Source organism: Cyrtonyx montezumae, unplaced genomic scaffold, assembly GCF_038088225.1.
Source record: "Cyrtonyx montezumae isolate F1298 unplaced genomic scaffold, pur_monq_1.0 scaffold_13, whole genome shotgun sequence".
NCBI lineage: Eukaryota > Metazoa > Chordata > Aves > Galliformes > Odontophoridae > Cyrtonyx > Cyrtonyx montezumae.
This window is the reverse complement of record NW_027071859.1, coordinates 4,632,553-4,646,904: the sequence shown is the minus strand read 5'-3', so window position 1 is coordinate 4,646,904 and position 14,352 is coordinate 4,632,553. Positions and strand designations below refer to the sequence as shown.

Here is a 14,352-nt window from a genome sequence, read left to right as displayed (position 1 = left end):
TCTCCCACTCAAGGCAAAGAGAAGAAAAAGGGCAAGGCTTTAACAGTCCACACAGTAAAACATACAAATAGAAAAGGGATAGAAGAAAATGCAGTAGTTCAAGGGAGCATTTTTCTTAACCATGATTATATATACTGTATCCTTGATATCCTTCTCTTTTAATAGATGGTGGGTTGGGTGCTCAAGAAGAATCCTGAAGGGGTGTATGTGTTTTTCTAATGACAAGTGATTTGGGACTACTGCCTGGTAAAACTACCAGAATGTTGCCCTTTGTAAGCTGGTTGAATAATTGTAAACCAGACAGTAAATCAGAATGAATTTGCCTTTCACTGAACTATCTGAAGTTTTTGTATCTTTTAATTGTGTCTTACAGAATGGTGAATAACACTGAAGACTCCCAAGAGGCTTTATAACGTCCCATCCCCATGTAAAGTATGCTCAGAACTTTTCCAGTAGTGTAAGTACAAGCAAAAACAACAATCACGCAACAACGATGAAAGATGGTATCTTGAGCATTGTATTTTTTCTGTTCTGCCTGAAAGATGCAGAGAAATGATTAGAATGATAATCAACAGTTTGCTGAACTGGAGAGTTCAGCTGGTTTGGCATTTGCTAAACATTTAAGCCAGGAAATGGTAGTGTTACAGTTCTTCTCTTGGCCTAGCTGATAGTGTCTCTGAAAATCATGAAATGCTTTGAAACTCAGCCTTGATCAGAGGAAGTGTGCTGTTAAAAGATGGAGTGCTCCATACACCCCCATGACAGTAGAAGGTTACCAGAGAGGTAAGTATTTGGCATCACTACAGACCTGGTGAGGGGAGATGAGTACACTGTAAGTGTAGCATTGTATATCAATGGCAGAAAGCCTAGCATAGCTAACATTGGTAGTGAATGTGCTGGTTCAAGCCACAACTGCTGAATCATGAATCCTGGTATAAACTGAAGTTATCTAAATCTTATGTTTGAATTTGAGCCTTTTAGTTTGCTCTTTTAAATGACTTCTGTTATGAATCTTGAATGTAATTGATATCCATTCTGTTTTTCTCAATAAGCAAATGAATTCAAAGTCTGAAGCTTGTAAAGCTGAAAGGAGTGGTTGTCCTGTACCGTGCTGTCCTGCATCCCTCTCGCTGTTCAGTCCTGTGTTGGTGTTCCCTGTATCTCTTATAGGCATGACCAAATGTCCAGTGGCAGTCAGATTCTTTAGATGCTTTAACCTCTTGGCTTCTGATTGTACCCTCTGTCTGAGTTACAAAGAGAAATCTTGTCCAGTGCAAGTTGTAAGTGGGATGCTGTGAATACAGTCATAGTAGTCCAAGATGGATTATTTCTAGGATGAAGATTATTCAAGTAGTGCATGGACACTCATAATACAAGTGGCAATGCAAGCACTGACCTCTATGTAGAGAGTGACAGTGAAGAGTAGCAGCTGACAGGAGAAGTGCTTGTATGTTGAAAATTAAACTACCAATATTCTTTTCCAATTAGGATTCTTGATATGACCATTAGTTGGTTATTTTCTTTTGCTGGTGTCTTAGTCTTCCATTCAAAACTGGTGCTTCTTACCCTTTTGACACTCTCCTGAGTGGCTTCCTGTTCTTTGTTTTAGCTGCAAATACGTTGGATTTCAGTATTAAATACTTGAAATCATAAAGATCTGGTTCACAGCATGAGAGAAATCTGGAGGTAAGGCCACAATACCCTGTGCATCTTTATTATGTTGGTAATGTGGAGTCTGCAGACTGATCTTGCAGTTCTCCTGTGCTTTGAATGAGCACAAGGACAGATTTTCAGCCTTAACTTTGAATCAGACTTTCAACATAAATTTCCAAGCAGCAAATTATATAGTCTTGATTTCCTGTGCTTTAGCCAAATTTCAGACGTGTTCTGCCTCTGTGCAGTTTTAGTTGGATATCATATTCTACTGCTTCTTGGGATCACTGTGGCATGTTGATGTGTGGTATTAATCAGCTGCCACCCTCCATCACAAAAGCAGTCACTTTCTCCATTGATTCCAGTCTATGTACAATTAATACAGTCATTGAGAATACAATAAAAAGTATAGGTGAATGATTTTCGCCTGGGTGAAAGCTGGGCTGAAACTATTTGGACAGGACTAGAGAGCTTTAAATCATGGGAAATGGGCCAAGATGACCCAGTTGGGTGTAAAGTTTCCAGATTGAACCATAGATAACTTTTTTAAATAGATGAATGGATATCGAGAAAGAAAAGAACAGTTTAAAAAAAAAAAAGCAGTTTCACAGCCCACCAACTCTAATTCATTGAGAAATCATGACCCATCTTGTGTGTCTCTGTTTGTAATAGCTGTTCGTTTTTTTTTGTTGTTTAAATATGCCTGGGCACACTTCACAGGGCAGGTGAAGGTAGTATCTGAGGTGTATTCAGTTTTCAGGCCAGGGTTTTAAAACAAGTGGAAATGAAGGCTCGTTTGCATGGATAAATCTCTTAAAAGTGCCACGGTTAAAGAGTAGTTTGGTTATCCCAATCATGGGGCAGCACCCTCTGTCTGAAGAGCAAAGGCGACAATTACCATTTTACCTACTGTATTTTTATCTACAGTCAGATGAGAGCAAGTGCTTGAGAGGAATATGTTGCATTGTGTGAACACAAGAGACTTGATTTTGGTGTCATAAGAATTATTTATTTATCTGAAACTAAGTCCTTCTGTAGCCAATGTGAATATCTCTCTACTGGTTTCTTCATAAATATGATGGAAGCAATTACTTGTACTTCACAGGATTGCAGCAGTATGGATTAATTAAATGTGTGAGATGTGACCATTAGTATTTATGTTGCATTTTCAAGTTCTCAAAATATGTTGTTTTTTTTACGAAGCTGGGCAGTTTCAACGTTGTGTTGTAAAGTTTACCCAGATTATCAGGTCTGTGTGTATGGATCTGACTGCCAGCTATAACAGAGCTGTCTCTGGAGTAAGTAAAAGCATGCTGAGTGGAAGGGACATCACTGTGAGTAATGCAGATGAAAAAAAAGACTGATGTCTTGTTATTGTTTATGAAAAACAGTGGAAAGAAAGGAACGAGTATGTGAATGCTATCAAAATCAGCACACTGAAAAATAACCATTGGGTTATGGTGGCTAGGAAAGTCACCGTATGGCTGAGCTGCCTTAACTGTCCAGCTTCCCTGAAATGTGATTCAAAACACATTAATTAAACCATGCTGAAAAACAAATTTAGACTTCAGCTAAATTTTTGTCTTTGTCTTCTGACAACAAGGTACAGTGTAGATAGCTAGTGGCTCTAGAAATGTTCACTTGACATTTTAAGCTTCTGTAACTGAAACACTGTCTGAGCCCTTGGTTTTACTTTAAGATAAACCAGATGAGTTAATCCATGACTTCACAGCAGCTAACCCAATCTAAAGGGAACTAAAAGAAATCTTGTTCCCCATGTGCCTCTTATGCCTCCCTCTGTTTTTAGCCAAATTGGCCAGCCCCCATCTGTTGGGTTGGTGATAGCAATCATCACAGCCTTCTCTTAAGCTAACACATCTTGCTAACCTAGGCAGAGCAAAGTAGCTAAAGGTTGGTTGGTTTATTTATTTTCCTGATGTGTTGAACTGAATTGATTTGTGGAGATTTCCACAAAGCTATACAGGAGGGCAGAGGAGCAGGACCCAGCCCCTACTGCAGGAGTGGTAGAATCATAAAATGCCTGAGTCACAAGGGATCCACTGCTCTTGTTGGATGCTCTCAGGTCAGCACACACTCCCTCAAGCATCTGTACCCTCAAGGCTTGTGTCTCAAGGTGTTCTCCTCCTGCTCTGAGTAGCAAAGAAAGAGTTTGCGTTTAGCCTGCAAACTGGGTCTTCTCTGTGTCACGTAAGACAAAAATCTTCCTAGATGGAATCTAGGCTTCTTGAGAAGTCTGTTACTTCAAAAGCATGAATAAGATGTGTGTTTCTTTTTGAAATGCTTTTAAATAACATGAAACTCTAATATGGAAGCAACTGTAGCCAGAAGCCCATGTTTGCCATTACAATTTATATTCTTTGAGGAGCTGCTGTTATATATTTTGGAGTTGTACTCCAAATACAGTGTCTGTCTTCACCAAGACTGTGTGCCAATGAAACTACTCCCACAGACTGTTGGGGTTAAAAAATAACAACTTACTTTGTTGTTGAACACAAAAAAGAGGATAGGTAAGATTTTACTACTTGCTCATTTTTTATTTTGGTTTTCTGAACTACCAAATTTCTCTTTTATAAAAGTTGTTACTGTCAGTGAGAGATCCTGAGGAAGAATGTAGGTTTTTGTAATGCGTACATTGTTCCCTTTACTTGTGGAAAAGAGGTGCTAGAAATAAATCCTGGTGATGAGATCCTATTAAAGCACGTCATATAACTTGTCATGTCTGGTGCTATAGATGAGCCCCATAGGACGATGAGGAACTGTTCAACTGTTGGCCAAGCAGTTGGTCTGCCTTCTTGCAGGAAGCCTCTGAGGTCTTGCAGAAGCCGCCTTGTTTGTAGGCTAGTCTCTATCTGTGAGCTCAGTTTCCAAAGTGGTATTACTTTCCTGCCACAGAGGGTTGTTCTGTAGAAAGATGTGCTTCCAGCATTTAGATATTCCAGTGAGCTGATGTGGAACTGTTGACTTGAGGTTCTATCTTGATTTTAATGTGTGATTGGTCGAATTCTGCAGGTTTCTAGAGGAAGCAGAAGACAACATTATTCCTGCCCCTGTAATTTTGACATATGGAAGTGTTTGACTTGCCAGTTTATGTCTAGGTCCGTGTCTCCTTTCTTCTTTTCTTGTCACAATGGCTGTTACTTTGTGTGGGCTGAAGAAAATATTTCATTGTGTTGCAGAGACCAGTGAAACTTGAGTCCAAACGCAGGAATTCTGCCTCGATTCTGTTACAGAGAATGCACAGCTTTGTGTTCAGCTCCCAAATTTAAGAGCTCCTCCTTTGCTCTTGTCACAACTTTAGGTCTCAGTTCAGCACTCAGCTGCCACTCTGGTTTTTCTCTCTGTGTCAGTTCTTCTTGTTCCTCATTCCGCCCTTGAATCCAGCATCACAGTTCAAATTCTTGCCTTGGTGCTGTAGAATTGCAACAATAGTTGGAAGCCCTGACTTTACAAGTAGGGAACGTTAGGGTTAGACAGATAGGTGTCGGTGTGAATCAGTCTGAGTCTGGAGTAGAATTCAGAAGTATCTGGCTCCCAGCCCTATGCTTAGTCAGAGGTCAGTCTCTTCTGTAAGACTTGGATTATGGCAATAATTGGCATTTTTATTATGTTTTCCCCTTGTAAGATTGATCTTGAGTTCTCTCTCTCTTTTCCAAAGATGTAAAGTGGATGCTATAAAGGACAGTAAGTTACTCACCCAAGTGGAATTGGTGGCAAAACTGCTAGGGTTTGCTTGCTGCCAGTGTGTCAGCACCCAGTAAAAAAAATATTTTATCAGCAGCGAAGAGTACTGAATGCTGAGTGGAAAAACAGCTTAAGTAGAAAAAGTGAGTCTGGGTTGGGATTCTTTAACTAGCTGAAAATCCTGAAGCTTCCCGAAGAAATGATATGTTGATATTCTGCTCCCAGCTTGCCTTCTGTAATTTGTGTAGCGGTGAGTATTTGATTACGTTGGATTTATTTTCAGAAGTTTCAGGCTGCTCTTATTAACTGTCACCATTTTGATCGAAAGCATATGGCAGTGTTCTGCATTCATAAGACAGTGTTTTGCATTCATAAACAGAACTGGTGACGTTTAACCTCGATAGATCAGCTTGTAGTCTGATTTCACTCCTTGCTGCAAAGCAAGGTTTGCATTTGCCTTGGATGAGAGCAGTCATTATACAAGCATTACATTTTGTTTGTGAATCAGGATGAATGGGAGTAGAGTCCTCTTTGAAAATCAGAACTAGGAGATGAAACTGCAGGAGATAATTATGCTAACGTATGGGTGAGGATGGCTCTGTGTTCGTTGGCATGATGAGCACTTGAGGCCTGATTTTTTTTTTTATTTTTTTCATATATCTTTTTCCCCTCTCCTGAAAACTGGTACAACTCCACTGAAAATACTGGAGTTGCAACTGATGAGCATAAGTGTTGGCTCAGATGAGTCACATCCTTAATCCTCTTTTGCGCTCCAGAATTCATAGCATCAACTACTGTTTTGAAGGCAGCTTTGCTTAATGTGGTACAAAGCTTTGGGCGTTTCTGAAGTGCTTAAATTGGCTGCGAATAAAAGGAGGTGCACTTGTTAAGCCAGAAAAGAAAAGGCCAATGCTTGAATTTCTGAGAGCAAGATAAGTTTTGCCCTATAAATGTCCCAACTGTGTTCCAACAGTCTTAAAGGCTGATACACAGTCTCTGAGTTTGAAGGTATGGTGTGCTGTGTTTACTTTGTGTGATGCACATCAACTGCTGTAGCTGTGGAATGACCAAAGCTCAGACTGAAACAGCCTCTCGAGCATCTTGTAAGGAGCAGCTGCATCCTGGGTGGGTCATGGTGAAATGTGGAAAGGAGGGAGTGAATGAAACTGCACTTCAGAGAGAAAAACAGAGAATGTCAGGCGTGGTTAAACGAGTAACAGGCTGGGCAGCTGGAGGTGGGATTTCACTGTAGTCACTGGTTCTGACAGGAAGTATTTGCAGTGGTAGTTAGTGTGTTATCAGTCCAGTTGATCTGTTGTATTGCCTTTGGGAATAGCAGTGCTGTACTTAATACCTATTTTTGTTTGTTGTCCAGACCTGATGCAGAGGAAAAATGCATCAGCCCAGTCACACTGGCCAAGGATCCTTGCTGCATCCTTGTGGGGGAGCTGTGCCGTGCCAGTGCTCCCTGAGTACAGACCCTTTCCCTAAACCCCACCTGCACCTCCCTTTTTACAGCTCCACGTTGTGCCCCTGAGCCCTGTCACTGTCACAGAGCAGAGCTCAAAGCTGTCCCTTCACTCCCTGTACAGATCTGCGGCTGCCATGAGGCCTCCCCTCAGCTCCTCAGCTCTGGGCCTACCAGGCCCAGCAGCCTCAGCTGCTCCTCACACCCCTTGCCCTCCAGGCCCTTCTCCATCTCCTTAGAGCTCCTCCGAATGCCCTCAACAATTTTTATGACCTTTTGGTGCCGTTACAAGAAGTTGAGATTACAAATGCTGGTAAAACTGAACAGGAGAGTGTAGTGTTGCTCAGGGCCCAGCCCTGCCAGCAGCTCATGCCATACATCAGAGGAGGGTGGAAGTTGGCGTCTCTCCCCATCCTGATTGCCACAGTTGATGTAACTGTATCAGAATCGTTGTTAAACTAATTACCTGACCTGGGATCCTGTTCTGAACACTTTGGCTCTAACCCACATCCATATTATGCAGATGATATCAAATATAGGTCTCATATTTAACAGTACAACTGTTTTTGTAAGTGTCTTGAGCTTTCCTGAGCTTGTTAGGTAGAGCAGTGAATTTTAATGGAGATTTTGAGAAGTATGTCTGCAGAAAAGGATCTATTCAGTGGTACTGGAGCACATCCTATTCATGTACACTAGGTAGAAGAGAGGAAAACATGATATCTTCTGATTGTTAAAGAATCCAGAGCTATTTTCTCAGCTACTTAAGGTGTTAAGGCCAGTGTTCTGGTCTTATTCCCAAATGGATAATTGAATTAGTTTGAAGTTCTGCAAGTTCAGTTGGATGTAGAGTTCTCCACTTCCTGCTCTTGGTTGGTTTTATGGGATTATTCTATTGGATTCAGTGCCTGCAAAGTTTGTTTTGGGTAAATAATTCCTGCATTTGTGAAGGGTTGAGCCATGGTAGTGGGTGAGGAAAACCTCTGTCTGGCTACAGATCCCCTGCTCAAGATCAGTACTTTCAAAGTGGGGAGAAAGCCCCATATCTACAGGGAGAATTTTGTGAAAAATAAGCTTAAATATTCTTGGTATGAGAGGGAAAAGGGTATCGAGAATAACTTCCTTTAGCAAGCAGCTTTTACTTCACAGAGCTGTGTTAGAAGTGGAATTGTGTGTGTCTGACTGCTTGGGTACATGCTGGATATTTTAATTTCTGTAGATTTGGGAGTGGGAAAAGGGCATTTCTGCTTTTTATTTATAGGTCTCTCTTCGGTCTGAGATTTAGACACCTCAGGTTCCTTTTGGTTGAGCCATGAAAGATAAGGACGAAGCTTTAAAATGCTTTATAGATACCAAGAGACTGTAAGTGGAATTAGGCCATCTTACATGGGGCATGACTGCCAACTCAATGTGAGAAATGTAAATAAGTTAGATATTTTGAGCTGCCTTTTATTTTTTTTTTCCTCCTGTTGGAATCTAAGTAAGCTTGGTCCATTTTAAGGACTAGGTTCAGTGGTTAGAAAATCGGTTAATTTTAGTTTTGATTTTAATTAGTTCGTTACAAAAGTCTTTTGAATTTCAGGGAGATAAACACATGGAAGTTCTTCCTTGGTTGGCACTTTTTTTTCAGCTCTCTCCCTAGGGAAGTTTGACACCTTGTCATGACTGGTGGGAGTTTTGGTGAGCCAAGCTATGCTAGTGTTGAGGATATTTTGCTAAATTGGCAGGAAAGTTTGGTTAAGTTTGATCAGAGCAAAGCAGTCCATCACAGTGTTAGGAGCAGTATTTGCTGGCATGATTTTCTTCTGAACTCCTCCAGTCATTCTTCCTGCCCCAATGTTATTTTGCTTCTTGTTACTTCTGCAGTTGATTGTATTTCCCAAGGAAAAAGAGGGGGAAAACAAGCTGCCCAGAGTTCAGGAGGATATGAGGCTCTTAACAGCAATAGGGGTGGGGAGAGGGGAGAGTAGAGGATATCCATTAATTAATGAGGTGAATGAAATTTTGATTACTCTAAAATGGTTGATTTACTTAACTGCGCTGTAAATTGATCTTCAAACAGGGTAAGTTTATTAAAAATATTTTAAAAGTGAGAAATAACAGAAGCTTTGTTAGAATAACATTTCTAAGTAATCTTAGTGTAGTTATTCATTAAAAGCGGGTAGATAGCTCGTAATGTTGGAACACATTCAGTAATACAAAGTTTTGCAATATTTGTTTTGTGTTTTTAATGGAAAATTCCCAGTTCCTGAAGTTGTTTTCAATACACAAAACTGACTCAGAAGCTTTTTTTCTGAATCCTATGCTTATATAGAAAAGCACATGGAAATGTGAATGAGAGTTCAAATCAGTAAGTATCTATGTCAGATGTGATATATGCTGTGTTTGTAGCTATAAGCATGGGATCTAAGCATTCTTAAATTCTGTGTATGACATTGGTGAGACCAGTTGCTGTGTATGGTTTTGATGTTTGTGGTTTTTTTTCCCCCTAAGTGTTGAAAAGTTTTAAGGTGGAGGGCTGTAAGAATGCCTTGCATGGACATCTTTAGCAGTGATTGGTAGTTACAATATAATGGATTTAATCTGGCAGTAGATTTACTGTTCTTCAGTTACTTCCTGCACATGTTTTAGAAGCAGTCCAGAGATTAACAGTGCTCCGTGGGCCATGAGTTGGATATCACTGAATATCTTATTCTTGTGACAGAGAGTGGCCTTGTCCAGCACCGTGCATGCACTGAGGATCTTCCTTGCACCAACACAGGACAAATACAAGCCAGATCACTTTCCTACGTACAACTTTGTTCCACTGAAAGTAAAATATTTATCTTGCATATAAGGACCCATATCTAGAAGCTGAGCCCCGCCGTTATAGATAAATTAGTGATCACACCCAAAATTTAAAGGCAGTGACAGACTGTGTCAGCAAGCTGCTGCAGGAAGCATTCGGTTCTTTATATTACTTGACATTTTTGAATCTTTTGTTCTTGTCAGGTTACAGCTTTTTGGTTCATGGGGCTAAAAGAGCAAAAGTTGTGAATTTCTGGGTCCATGACAAACTGGAGATCAACCTTGATAATCTAAATAATAATAATTAATCTAGGTAATGTAAAGTGTTTTAGTATTAAATCTTGAAGAGTCAGTAGGGGAGGAATTTTGAGTGGAGGTAATTGTAGGTGGATTCTTGAGTTCATTAAATCCTCCAGTTCACTAAAGTACTTGAGGGCATGGTGTTGACAGATAAATAATTCAGGAGATGGTGATGTTAGAAATACAGGTAAGAAATGACAAAGGTGGATTTATCTCTAATGAAGGGTGAACTAGCACATCTAAGGAAAACAATCTCAAGGCCAGATGTTTAATGGGTGATTTTCCTATTTGAAAATCATGCTACTTAGGGCTGACACAGGGAGCTTTCAGGCTGCACAGGAGTTGGTGATGTGAGTCAGTAAGGCACTGTGGCACTCACTGCAAAGTTTGGACAAAAGGGCTGAGCATCTCTGCTTCCCCAAATACAGAGGGCAGACCTAGAACACAGTGTCTGTTTCCAAAGACTCCTTGTCAAGCCCAGAACATCTCAGACCGCAGTGTAATTTCCAGATTTTAGTTACAATTCCAGTCAGTAGCTAGAGTACTGCTGCACTGACTGCTGTACCCTCATTTTGGTAAAGCAGTCTAGGTGCCTGTCTTTTAAAATTAAAATGCATTTACATTTTCAGTAATTAATTGTCCCAAAGGACAGAGCATTCCTGTTGGACTCATGTGGCTGTAGTCCGTCTTTTCTTGGATGGGAGTCATCCCCTTGCATTGTCCTCTTGCTTTCTTTTCCTGCATACACGTTTCTAATGTTAAAACTATGAAAAGGGGTTCAGTATTTGCCATAGAAAGACAAAGATAGGAGCTCCTTTCCAGTCTGCATGTGCTATTTTCATGGGTATGTGCATAGTGGTTTTGTATACCTCATCTGTAGCTATGCTCTAACTTAGCTCAACTAATCAAACCAGTTCTCAGGGCTGCTCTTCAGTCCTAAGGCCACGGGGCCACATCCATGCTACTAGACTAGCCTTGAAAAATGGGTAGCTGCATTCAAACTCCATGCTTGTGGTTTTTGGTCCGTGCAAAATCTTGCGTAATGCCTGCAAATTGGCCAGGACTGCAACAACCATGTTGGACCAAAACTGCAAAAGATATAGTATATTAATCTTGCAGATGACTGTGTGGATACTGTAGTGCTTCTTCCTTGGCACTGTTTATTTTTACAAGTATTGATACAGCTAGACACTCTAGCTTGAGGATATACGTTATCTGTTTCCTTCCCAAGTCATATCTATGTTGTGAGATGTTTCAACTTTGAATGGATTTGATCACCATACCCCCAGAACCTACTGCCTTTGTTTAGGCTTCTGTGATGTATGTACCTGAAGGAAATCCCTGCAAAGCCTACGGTAATCACAAAAGCCATTATCCCTCTTTTGGTTTTCATTGGGTCCTTGTAATTATTGCTTTTACTTTTCATCTGCCCTTACTATTAGCTCTGTCACGTGCCATGGAGTTTGAGTGATTTTTTTTGCCCTGTTGTCCTGTGGGAATTATAAAAACCTTGACTCTTGAGAAGATTCACCAAAAGGTTGGAAAATACCCTGATCTCCTTCCGAAGCTCTTTCTGCCCTCCATCTGTTGTCCCTTCTCAAGATCCTGAGTTGAAGGAGTGATCTTGTCATCTGTATGCCATTTGGCTGTGTTGTAAGGAGACTTAGGAAGGAAAAGAAATTAAGGGAGCTCGCTGTGCTTTCTCCAGTTCTTGTATTTGCAGCAGATTCATACGACGGTCATTGTTCAGATACCTTTGGAAGTTTAGCAGCTAAAAAAAAAGCTTTTGATGAGCCACCATGTTGATGGAATTACACCAGAAGCCTGCCTTTGGAGGGAAGAAGGCAGCAGACATTTCTTTAAATGAAAGCTCGTAGTAATTGGATGTGCTGCACTTTCCTTCTTAGGGCAGGCAATCTGTGACAGCATTCCAGGTTCAAAAGTTGCTAACTTCAGAAATCGGACTTCAGTCAAATCAGCTTTGGTCCCACAGGCCACTAGAATTTCCGCTGGGTACGTTTTTATCTTCTTTTTTCTAGGTAGCAACAAAAAGGTAGGGCAACTTGAACCCTTTGTACTGCAGATTCGAAAGAGTTGTGATTCATAAATCTCATGTCATAACTGTTTAAAAGTTTTCCACAAAAGCTCTACCTCTGGCCTTGAATGAACTGGTCAGTTTGGGAATCTAGGTTTCTGTTTGGTGAGTAGTTGGCAATAAGGAAAACTTGGTGTGAATTACTGAACAGCCATCTGTTATAGTGAGAAGAGGCTTATCGAAGACAAAAGAGTAGTAACTGCTAGTTCGTTGTAGAAAGAGTAGAAGAATGAGAGAGAAATGCTATTTGAAAAGTTTGCAGAAGATGAGCCATACTGCTCGTGAGAGGCCAAATGCTGAGCTTAATGTGGACAGTTGGGCTGCCATCTCTGTCATGAGCGTGGCTTAAAGAGTCTGACTAGAATTGGTCTTTCCTCGTGCAAGGTATTTTCCATGTACCACAGAGAAGTGTTGAACTGAAGTATTTGCTTTTACATCTCACCTTGTTTTCAGCCTGCTGGAAACCATGTCTCACTACACAGATGAGCCAAGATTTACCATAGAGCAGATAGACCTGCTTCAGCGCCTGAGACGTACAGGAATGACCAGACATGAAATCCTCCATGCGCTGGAAACCTTGGATCGTCTTGATCAAGAGCATAGTGACAAATTTGGAAGAAGGTCTAGCTACGGAGGTGGTTCCTACAGCAACAGCACCAACAACGTCCCAGCATCTTCCTCTACAGCCACGGCTTCAACACAGACTCAGCATTCTGGGATGTCCCCATCACCAAGCAACAGTTATGACACCTCCCCACAGCCTTGCACTACTAATCAGAACGGGAGGGAGAGTAACGAGAGGTTGTCTGCATTCAACGGGAAGATGTCACCCACCCGCTACCCACTAGCAAACAGCTTGGCTCAGAGGTCTTACAGTTTTGAAGCTTCCGAAGAGGACTTGGACATCGATGACAAAGTGGAGGAACTCATGAGGTCAGTAGAAATCTTTGTAGGTTTGGAAGTCAGGGTAAGAAACCCTCCAGCACGCAGATTCCTCCTGTCGGGCTGCCTTAGTAGTGTAAGGTGTTACCAAGAAAGCAGGAATTGCTTTAGACAGCTGTTCCCATGCTAGATTCCTGATGATCTCTGTACCTCTCACACGTTTCTTAGCCTTGTGTAGGCAATCCCTGCCCATGTGCAGATATAGCAGAGGTTGTTTTACTGTTAAAACGTTTTTTTCCATGCTGTACCAAAGACTGAAATTCATGTTTATTCACTGAATTTCCACCCCGCTCTTACTCAGAAGACTTCTGAGTCTCAGTTCACGTGTGTCTTCCCCCACTAATGCTACCAGTTGAGTTTCCTTCCATACGTAGGCAGAGCAGGGAAGCTGCTTGGTTAATCTTTCTGCAGTGATGTGTACTGCATGTATGTTATCTGTTCATAGTTTGTGGCAGGGGCTGACTCCCTCTTGAACTTGCACAGTCTGCAGATACGTGCAGGAAAGCAAACCAAAAAAAGAATCAGAAGTCCATAGTGAGTGCTAGTTGTTTTTGGTTTTGTTTTATTTTGCTGTTTCTTTGTTTTCTAGATTGACCTTCCTTTACTTTCAGCTGCTTTCTTTTCAGTGTTATGGCAAAGTTTATAAGAGGGGGATTATTCCACCGAAGATGAAAGACTGAGTCAGTGGGCTTGAGAGCAAAAAAGAAATACAGGGAAAGGGCAAAAAAACCCTCAAAACTATTTTAGTTATGATGTTGGAATGTTTTTTTTCCTTCAAATTGCAACAAATCAGAAACACCTATAGGAAGGAGAACTAGGGTTCAAAATCTCCAGAATGGAAATATGGAGATTTAGGGTAAAAGTGTGGCTGGAGAATATTAGAGATGAGCAGTACGAAAAGCCAATCAGCTTCATTTACTGTCACTGCAGGGTAATGGAATAGTGCAGAAAGGTGGTGAATATAGCAGCATGCAGGAGTTCCCACAGCTGAAGTTTTAATCATCCCATTGAGTTTTTGGTTCCTGTAAGTCTCTAATGAGCTGAAGCTACGTTTATTTTCTGACATATAGAAGAGAATTGAGTATGGAAGTAAAAGTGAACCCACCACATAGTGTTCATTTTCCATTTTGCAGGATTGTCTGCTTTGAAGGCTGCTGAGGCAGGAGAGGTGAAGGGGAAGGGAGATTAGACTAAAGAGTTAAGCCTAATAAAGTTTGGTTTTAGTTGTCTGCGCCTTTCAGGGAAGAAAGGAGGAAGAGAAGGGAAAGGTGTGTTTTCAGCAATTGAAATTTGCTGTGTATCACAATCCTTATGTAACCACAAAATTATTTAGGTTTTAGCACAGTGCCTACTGAATTATCTTAGTATACCTTAGTACCCACAGCGGGGTGGGGGTTAGAGCCTGATA

The 14,352-nt window shown here is 41.0% G+C and overlaps 1 protein-coding gene across 17 annotated transcripts in view; it reads left to right on the top strand.

Moving 5' to 3' along the window:
- HMBOX1 (homeobox containing 1) overlaps nt 1-14,352 on the top strand; it is a 107,791-nt gene that overhangs the window by 43,933 nt on the left and 49,506 nt on the right. For all 17 annotated transcript variants that reach the window (XM_065730506.1, XM_065730518.1, XM_065730513.1 and 14 more), the window contains exons 2-3: nt 374-457; nt 12,456-12,935. In XM_065730506.1, coding sequence (XP_065586578.1) covers nt 435-457; nt 12,456-12,935 — 503 coding nt within the window. In that variant the 5' untranslated portion in view covers nt 374-434. The remainder of the gene's footprint in view (nt 1-373; nt 458-12,455; nt 12,936-14,352) is intronic.